The sequence below is a fragment of the Vigna umbellata genome, chromosome 3, assembly GCF_029865625.1.
Source record: "Vigna umbellata cultivar VRB3 chromosome 3, Vumbellata_1.0, whole genome shotgun sequence".
NCBI classification, from domain to species: Eukaryota; Viridiplantae; Streptophyta; class Magnoliopsida; order Fabales; family Fabaceae; genus Vigna; species Vigna umbellata.
The window spans coordinates 31,232,138-31,242,399 of record NC_142167.1 but is presented as its reverse complement, the minus strand read 5'-3'; the positions used below and the strand labels follow the sequence as shown (position 1 = coordinate 31,242,399).

The window sequence follows — 10,262 nt, the reverse complement described above, 5'->3', positions numbered from 1 at the left end:
TTTCTTTGTTTTTGTATGTCCGTTCGGTATGGGCTTTTGTATACCGTTCGGTCAGATTTTACTTATGTCGTTCGGTTTTAAATTTTCTAGTTTTCTACAATGCCTTTCGGCCACTACCGTAAGTTCTCTTTTAGTGTAAGACTGATCTGTAATATTATTTAATGTGATTATTCTATTATATAGTTTTAGATTGTATATTTTGGGATGTTACATATAATATGTTATTTATCTCTGTATTTTAGTTAATATTTATTTTGTTATATTCCAACGATTATCTTTATATTTATTTTTATGTTATTTATTTATTTTTTATTTTATTTTAAATTGGTATTGTTTTTTTATATTTTACATTTATTTAAACATCATTTCTTGACGTAATTATTTTTCGTTATTTTTAACATTTTCATTTGTTGTTAATTTATTTTTAATTTGTAAGGTTTTATTATATTTGTATTTATTTAAATATTCGTTATCATTGAAATAAATCTTATTATTTTAACTTTTCATTTGATTTGTAATTTATTTATAATTTGTAATATTTTCTGAAAATTTATATTTATTTGCATATTAATTATTGTTTAATTATTTATTAAATTTTCATTTATATTTTAATCTGTAATTATTTATTGATATACTTTTTTATTTTAATATTAACTATTATTTAATTATTTAATTATTTATTGTATTTTTTGACTTATTTATTTTTTATTAATTTATTTATAATTTGTTTATATTTGTATATTGAACCACATTTTACAACAACACCAGAATCGTGGAGGTGGAGGGAGAATCACTTCCCATAAGAAAAGAGAATAATAAAGCCGGTCCGGTTCACCGACTCCGGTCCAGTCTATCCACATGGCGACGGTTCGGTGACATCGCATGTTCCGATTTTGTTTTTCATTTCCTTCTTCAGTGCCTTCTCTCTCTTTTTTCTTATCTTGTTTCTCTTTCTTCTTTTCGCATTGTTTCTCTCTCTCTCTCTTAATATACACCGAAAAACCCGCGACGGAGGCTCCGACCCGAATCGGACGACTCAGCTCCAGCTCCGAACATTTTCATGTGCTACGGCCCCAATCTCATTTCGCTCCCATTTTCACCGATTTTAGTCTTCTCGTTTTCACCATTGACGCCGAATCTGTGAGTCCTAAATTCTCCTTTCCTCCTCTCCCTTTCGATGCATGCCACAATCGCGTTGGACCAAATTCCCAATTCTTCTCTCTTTCATGTTTTCGTCGCTTTTATTTTCGAACTACCTTTGTTGCTTCAATAGGGTAATATCAATTTAAATGTCAATTTCTAAATAGTCTGAATTCTTTCTATTTTCCTTTTAGGGTTGAGATTTTAGGGTTCTGAAGTTTCTGCGTCTAACCCTGGGGGATATTGATTGGGAGGAGGGGGAAAGGAACCCGGAATTAGGGTTTCCTCGGAAGCGTTGTTTTTGTTGCGAAAATAAAGAGGGTATATTTGGGACAAGGAAGAGGGTTAGGTTTAGAGGATAATGTGTATACTGTGTGTGATTCAGAAGTGGTCTCGCCGGGTTGCGACGATGCTACCTTGGTTGGTTATTCCGTTAATTGGTTTGTGGGCACTTTCTCAGCTTCTGCCGCCTGCTTTTCGCTTCGAGATTACTTCGCCTCGGTTGGCTTGTGTTTTTGTGTTGTTGGTTACTCTCTTCTGGTATGAGATTTTGATGCCTTGGTTGTCGGCTTGGCGCGTGCGGAGGAATGCTCGGATTAGGGAGAGGAAGAGGTTTGAGGCCATAGAGATGCAGAAGTTGAGGAAGACAGCTACTAGGCGGTGCCGCAACTGCTTGAGTCCTTATAGGGACCAGAACCCTGGTGGGGGTCGGTTTATGTGTTTTAACTGTGGTCATGTTTCTAAGAGACCGGTTCTAGACTTGCCTGTACCTCCGGGGTTAGGGATTTCCAATTCCAGTATAGTTAAGGATTTCGTTGGAAAAGGTGGCAAGATATTAAATAGCAAGGTATGGTCTGAAAATGGATGGATGTGCAGTCAGGAATGGCTGGAGAACGGCAATTGGGCTGGTGGGTCTATTCCAGGTAATCCTAGCAACTGGAGAACGAGTGAGAGTACTGGTCTTTTTGGAGGAGCGGAGCATTGTTCGACTGAGAGGTCATATTGTGGTCTTTTGTTTTTGGTTTGCAAGCTTTTGACTTCGTTTTTCAAGAGCATTAGATGGCTCTGGAGGAAGGCTTTTAGAGTTAGTACAAGTGAAGAATGTTCATCCGATGCTGAACATAGAGCATTCCTGGCAAAGAGGGGTGAAAATGGGGGAAGCCTTAGCGAAAGTAGAGGGGAAAAAGCACGTAGGAAAGCTGAGGAGAAAAGACAGGCTAGGCTAGAGAAAGAACTTTTGGAGGAAGAAGAGAGAAAACAGAGGGAGGAGGTTGCAAGGTTAGTGGAGGAGCGTAGGAAACTGAGAGATGAGAAAGTGGAAGCAGAAAAAGATCACAGCAGATCATCAAATCCCAGTAAGGAGAAAGAGCGCAGGAAGGAAGCTGAAAGGAAGCGTCAGGAAAAAAGAAAAGAGAAAGACAAAGCGTCCAGTATGAGCAACTCTGACGCTGAAGAATTGGAGAGAAGAGCTAGCAAGGAAAGTGAGCGGAAGCGGGACTTTGACAAAAAGAGTGAAATGGATCGCCGAGAGCAACAGAAATATGGGTTAGAGAGTGGCAAGGGACAGAGTACGGACAATGCACATAATAAAAATGTCCCTGCAAACAATTATAACCGAGGAGGTACTGGAGCAAGGTATCTTGATCGTATGCGAGGCACTATTTTGTCTTCTTCAAAAGCGTTTGGTTTCAGTAGGGGCAATAATGTTCCCAGCAATGTGGTGAAAGAAAACAAGTTTAATAGTTCTGTAGATCATGTTCATACTGCTCCCAGCAGGAGAGAAATATGTCCTCCTGAGCATCCAGCTGGAAGATCCAATTTAAATGGAGATGATAGGAATATCACTCACTCTGTAAGTTGTCTTGCTTTCTATAATGTTCTATCAGGTTATGTTGAGTGTTGATCAGTGATGAAATGTTAGCTACTATTATTTTTCATATAAAAGAACCTGTTGGATTTTACAGATGAATATTACTTTCAAATGTCTGGACAAGGCTTTTTCTGTTGTTTTATATTCAAATATCTGTCTTGTCACTAACTTCCCTTTTGTTTTTTGACATTCTAAACTTTCAGTCCTTAAGATTTTTGAACATAACGTAACTGTGTGTTAGTCTAGTTAATATTAATTGGGGCTATAACTGTATATGATTTTGATGCTCTGGTTAATATTAATTGCTTTCTATGATATCTTAAGTGAACTGAAAAAGAAATGTACTCATGAAATGGTATTACCATGGTAATTGTTCCCTGCAGGTTCCCCCTGAACCACAGCCATGGACTGCAGCACCTAAAAAGTCTTGGCAGCAATTATTTACTCGATCATCGTCTGTTCCTCAATCTTCAAATTCAAATGTAATATGCAGACCGAATTCCAAAGTTCAAACAGACACCAAAAGCCCTCAGTTCTCTGCCCAGTCACCAGTTACACAAACATTCACTAATCCTATTCAGTTTGGTCTTCCATCACCATTTAATATTTCCACCCATCCAAGTGTGCTAACCAGTAGTAGTCTAGGTTTTTCTCCTGCTATTGAACCATTTTTATCTCCAGTTGGAAATATATCGCGTGACTTCAGACAAGATGAGCAAGAGCTTTTTGAAGACCCCTGTTATGTTCCAGATCCGATTTCCTTGCTTGGGCCTGTTTCTGAGTCACTTGATAATTTTCAGTTGGACTTGGGAACTGGCTTTGGCACAGACAATGAAGTAACAAAATCTCACACTTTGCAAAGCGTAGCTACTGGTTCTGATGTTAATAAGCTTTCTCCAATTGAGTCCCCATCTTCCCGAGAAAAACATTGCAGTTCAAATTGGTTTCCTAGTACCCCAAAGGACCAAGACAGACATGGTTTTCCTCTTGATGATGCAGCTGCAAATGAGAAGGGAACATGGCAAATGTGGAGTTCTTCCCCACTTGTTCAAGAAGGTTTGGGTTTAGTTGGAGGGACAGAAAGCTGGCTGTTATCCTCACAAAGGAACCTACCAAACAAGGATGATTTTATACTTTCATCATCTCAGAAGACTATGACTTCTCTTTTTAACCAAGAAGATAACATAATTTCCAGTACCCATTCTCCACAAAATGTTTTTCTTCCTAATGGCCAAAGTGGTGAGAACTTCAGCCGTGTTACAGGTTCAACTGGTTATGATCCTTGGTTTCAAAGTGCTCTCTTCCCACCATTGTCAGGTGGCCATAAAGCTCAGGAGGGAGCCACTCAAAATGAAATAATATATGGTAGCCCAAGCGAATCTGTTAGTAGCCATGGGCTTGATGGCTCTCCGGCTAACTGTTGGTCCAAGTAAGTGTGAACTGTTTGCCTTGTAATGGATGGCTAATTTTTGGAATTTCTGTTTTTCATGTCTCATATTTATTGTTCTGCATTTTAATCTGATGAAACTTGTTTGGCAAAAAGATGAGAAACTATTTACTCGTCTTATATATTGAAATGAATTTGTAGATCTATTAACATCAATCGGTAATGTGATTGATGTAAGAATATTAAATGTTTTGCATCTTTCTATTTGTAGAGACTTGGTTCATGTTAATGATGCTTTGTGGGGAAAATCTTTGGTTTCAGTGGTGAAAATTTATTTAATGTACTTATAGCCAGTGATGTAACTGTTATGCTAGGACACTTGGTCTCTCTATCCATCCACAAACAATGCATTTAATATTTTACCCTATATGTGATATTTGTTTTCAGTCTGACCCAACTAAGAAAGCATTCCGATACAATGGCATGTGTCGAAGTGTTATGTGCTGTTTATCTTAATTTTCCCCTGTAGTAATTTTTTTTTTAATTTAGGGAAACATGAACCGGTAAGGTGATTGTTGTGGGAATATAGATATTTTGCATCTTTCTATTTGTAGAGACTTAGTCATATTAATAATGATACTTTGTGCAGGGAATTTTTTATTTCAGTGGTGAAAATTTATATAATGTACTTATAGCCATTGATGTAACTGTTATGCAAGAGCACTTGGTCTCTATCCACAAACAATGGATTTAATATTTTACCCTACATGTGATATTTGCTTTATATATGAGCCAATTAGGAAAACATTCCAATACGATGGCATGTGTCGAAGTATTTATGTGCGGTTTATTTTAATTTTCCTCTTTAGGCCTGTTCCTTGAATTTAGGGTGGCTTATTGATGATACTTTGATTTTCTGAATAAAAATATATTTATTACTAATTCAAATTAGTACTTATTGGTTGGACATTTTAAATTTGGAAAGATTGATTGAATTTAATTACCATTCTTCCTTAATAGGTACACGTTTCAAAAGAGGGTGAATTGCTTTTAATGCTCATTGGTAATAATTTGACTGGAGGCATATGCTTTAAAAGTGTTGTCATTTCGAACAATGTTTCACTGAGGAAGAATGAGAAATAGAAAATAAATAAAATATGAAAATACGATAAAATAAATTTACATGGAAGCCTTCTATGTGGGAATATAGCTCACTGCTTGTCAGATTTCCCTATTTTTGTCTTTTCTGTTGTCCATAAACAACGTGGTGATGTATATGGAAGGTAATTTAAATGTTTGATTGAAACGGAATCCTATGCTGTATAACTTCTTTGGATGCATGTTATATAGCCAAATCAAAAGTATTTAGCTTCAAATGTACTATTTTTGTGCTGTTTCATTTAATTAAAGTGGACTTGCTTAATTGTGAATTGTGCTTTTTCTTATGATGTGATTTTTTTTTGTTCTAAGCTTGTAAATCAAATACCCGGTGTTCAAGGGTAGATTTTAACAGTTGTGGTTTTTGTTTGCTTTGCAGGAAGGAATGGCCTGTACATGGTTCTGTGGAAAGCATAGGGAAGTCAGCTGTTTCAAGGCCTTATAGTGGAGGTCTACAGCCAACCTCAGATGTACAGTCGTTTTGGTCGTTTGATTAAAAAGATGATAGTGACAGGTTATGAAGGAGGAGGGAGTTGATAAAAAAACACACAACTGTTCTCTTGAGGCAAATAGCCTCTTTTCGGGGAAGAGTTTAGAATACTGAACCCATTGTATCTTCCTTTCTTCTTTTTAAAGGAAGATTGATGTTTATTACGTAACATTAGCAGTATGAATAGGAATACATGTTGGATTGGATGGATTCTGAGCAAGTAACAAAGAGGTTCTGGTGCTCCCATTTTGCCCTTTGGAGAATGGTTCTTCACATTCCCACTTGTGTCATCATCATCTTCAAATATTATTGAAATGAACGGATACTAACATGACTCTCTACCAATGTGTTTGTGAATCCAGCTGCATCTTAGATAGATTGTTGTTTTACTTCACTCGTTTTATATCCAACTCATCCTAGGTATATGTTTTTACACCCCTTTTGCTTTTAATCAATATGTTAAAAAATTTATGGAAAAATATTATTTGAAAAAAGGGGGTTAAAAACTTTACTGCATATCCCATAAAAATTTCCCAACCTATTTTTTTTCCTATTCGAAATATTATGCAAAGGGGAACTGCCGTTGTATCTATAACTAGGATATTCTTTATTATTATGTTGAGCCATTTTTAGGAAACACATTTTATTATTAATTATATTTTTATCAATATAATTTATTTTAGACTTAATAAATTTTAAGTTCATGATAAAATTGAATATATTTAATTGAATCTTTATTGATTTTTTTGTTTTGTTCATGGCTTATATTTTTCATTTTACTTGTTTTTGTTAATTGGATAATGTGATTATTATCTGTCTCTTATTTTATTTTTAAGTGATATCTTTGTATTAATATTGAACGAAACATGATAGGTGACTTATTGTTGAATGAGGGATAATGAAAAATGAAGGTGAAAACAAAATGAAAAGATAAATATAATGTTGGGATATTAAAGAGAAATTGTGGCATTAAATAAGCATGTGAGATTGAAAAGTAAGTGAAAATAAAAACGTGTGAAGAAAAAAGGAAATAAAAACATAAATACGGTCTTTGGATTTATAAAATATTATGTATTGGAAGATAACCTAATGATAAGGGTAGTACTGGATCCCGTGATCTTATAACATGAAAGACAAAAACCAAATATTTCACTTCGTTACTATTAGAACTACACAACATTCTGATTCACGTGCAACTTTAACCCTACCCTTCTCCGCAATCTTTCTCTTTTTATTTCTTTTTCAATTTTATTCTTGTTCTATATTCTTTCAATACCATATTTATATTTATGCTTTCATTTTGTTTCTTTTTTTCTTTATTCTTCTTATCCAATAATAAAAATTACCTATTATTAAAACTATGCCTTTTAATGTTAACACACAAAATAACATGACAACTAGAAAACATATTACTATAATAGTTATATTATTTATTTAACAAAAAATTAAATGATAACGACTCAATTGAAAAATATAATTTTTTTAATAAAGATAAAAAAATAAATAGAGATTGATAGATATAAATTAGTGATTGATGAAAGTTGTAAGAAATGGTATGTAACTTAGGCCCTGTTCTTTTGAGTGGATTTGAGAGGATGAATTTGAGGGGATTTGAGAGGATTTGAAGATAATTTTTTTTATCGTTTATTTGAGTTAATTTGGAGGTAAATGATAGTGAATTTGAAAATAAATTTTGTGAGAATTAGTATAGAATTGTATTGACATGACAAATTAAAAAAAATTATTTCCAAATTCACTCTCATTTACCTTCAAATTCACTCAAATAAACGATAAAAAAAATTATCTTCAAATCCTCTCAAATCCCCTCAAATCCATCCTCTCAAATCCACTCAAAAGAACAGGAACTTAATAATGTTGCTGGCAGAGACCATGTGTCCGACCTACCGGATTCTTGTTATTTATGCATCAAACAGCAGCTGCTGCAACATAAATAATTAAAACTATTTACTTTTTCAGGAATGCAAGTGGTTGAATCATTTGCAGAGAGTTTAGCTTTTCATATAGAATTAGGCAAAAGAACTAAGGTTAACATATACACTTGATCCTTTGTGGCATGTGCATCTAAATGACAAAGAGAACCAAATTGAAACAAATTGCAACTAACATCTGTAAATTTTAGTTCATGCACTTATATTGAAGAAAATTCAAATGATAAAATATTATTGGAAACCACAACTTATTAGGATTTATTCTAAAAGATTATAATAAGAAAGTGAAATTTAAGATTAATTAGTTGTAAAAATATCAACTTATATAAAATGATATTTACTTTTATTTTATATATTAATAAATACAATGTTAATATACTAAGTTTAAAATAAAAAATATTATTTCAACAATGAGAAGAGATTATTAGAATCATTAATCCTGAAAAAAAACATTTTAAAAAATGGAATTAAAATTAAAAGATTTCCGACCTGCCGGATTCGAACCAGCGACCTAAGGATGGCTATTTGGGTTTACCAACTACAGTCCTCCGCTCTACCAACTGAGCTAAGGTCGGATTTGACTATGTCCCCTGGTTTTTTAAATTTACACTTGTTTTATCACAACGTCTTCAAATTTTAATATACCTTGTTTTTTAAATCGTAGCACTTTAAAGTCCCCGTCACTGTTCTGAACTCTCTAGAAAGATAGAATGCTAGAGCATTAAAATTTGGTTGGTGAGAAAATGTTGCTCCATGTTTATATAAACCAATTGCAAATAGGGTTCGATAAGTTCAAAAAATACGCTAGCCATATTCCAATTCCAAATCATATTTTGATCAACGACTATGATAATCTAGTTATCAATTTCAACGTTAGGGAATAAGGTCATTAGGATTAACCACTTAGAGCTCGCTAGACTCTGGATGTCGTTCGATTGTGCTCTTGACTGGGGGAAGTACCTGCAAAAGGCATTCCGACACTCAAGTTAGGAGCGGTTTCATGAATTGTTTATCACAATTTAGTATTTAATTCTTGATCGGACGTAAGTAGAACGTAGTGGAGTCTTAGTTTAACATACCTGGCTTTTGACCCTGTCATTGTATTTATAAGTGTTTCATAGACCAAATAATAACAAACTTACCAGGAGATTCGGTTAGTTATTCATCAACGGCTTTATCAATATCTCTAATCATATATATTTGGTTATTTTAACCGTCTATTGGACTTTTGGCCCAATAATAAAATAAGTGTTTGCCCTGGTTGGTCATAGTGGTGACCGAACAGTGCTGAGTGGATGACCGTTCGATCTCTACTAGGTACAATACATATGCCCCCCCAAGTCTGAGTTAAGCGTTTGACTTTAGCCATGATTAACTATAGGACTTGTGAGTTTCAAGGAGGCTGCTTTTAGTCGTTGCTTATAAATGATCGAACGATTTTCTTCAACCGAGGCCGTAGAATGCTGAGCAGAAGGGGTCGAATGGTCAAATACCTGAGACCGAATGGTCGAATACCTAGGAGGCCGACTGACCGAGCACCTATGAGGCCGACTGGCCGAAAATTGGAGAGGCCGAATACCTGTGATTCGTTCCTCGCCATCAAAATGTCCTTGTTGACGAGAGGGATTTACCTCTCGGTCTTTATCATCAGCTTTTTGGCTGATGAGAGGCATTTACCTCTCAACTGAGAGGGATTTACCTCTCGGTCTTCGTCGTCAGCTTTCTGGCTGACGAGAGGCATTTACCTCTCGGCTGAGAGAGATTTACCTCTCGACCGACAGGGATTTACCTCTCGGCCGAGAGGGATTTACCTCTCGGCCTTCGTCATCAGCTTTCTGGCTGTCGAGAGGGATTTACCTCTCGGCCGAGAGGGATTTACCTCTTGATCTTTGTCATCAGCTTTTTGGCTAACGAGAGGATTTACCTCTTGGTCTTTATCTTCAGCCTTCTAGTTGACAAGAGCGATTTACCTCTCGGTCTTCGTCACTAGCTTTTTGGCTAACGAGAGGCATTTACCTCTCAGCTGAGAGGGATTTACCTCTCGGTCTTTATCATCAGCTTTCTAGTTGATGAGAGGGATTTACCTCTCGGCCTTCGTCATCAGCTTTCTGGCTGACGAGAGGGATTTTCCTCTCGGTCTTTATCTTTAGCTTTTTGGCTTATGAGAGGGATTTTCCTCTCGGCCGAGAGGGATTTACCTCTCGGTCTTCGTCATCAACTTTCTGACTGATGAGAGGGATTTACCACTCGGTCTTTATCTTCAGCCTT

At 35.5% G+C, this 10,262-nt stretch overlaps 1 protein-coding gene and 1 non-coding gene across 2 annotated transcripts; one reads left to right on the top strand and one right to left on the bottom strand.

Moving 5' to 3' along the window:
• Positions 1-930: 930 nt before the first annotated feature.
• LOC124829180 (uncharacterized) lies at positions 931-6,386 on the top strand. The gene is made up of 4 exons (XM_047302646.2): positions 931-1,140; positions 1,335-2,992; positions 3,394-4,439; positions 5,935-6,386. The coding sequence occupies exons 2-4, from the start codon at positions 1,502-1,504 to the stop codon at positions 6,050-6,052; spliced, it is 2,655 nt and encodes an 884-aa protein (XP_047158602.1). The 5' UTR covers positions 931-1,140; positions 1,335-1,501; the 3' UTR covers positions 6,053-6,386.
• A 2,091-nt stretch (positions 6,387-8,477) lies between these two features.
• TRNAY-GUA (transfer RNA tyrosine (anticodon GUA)) lies at positions 8,478-8,569 on the bottom strand. Its single transcript is given in 2 exon segments — positions 8,478-8,513; positions 8,533-8,569. It is a non-coding gene; the product is annotated as a tRNA-Tyr (tRNA).
• Positions 8,570-10,262: the final 1,693 nt, after the last annotated feature.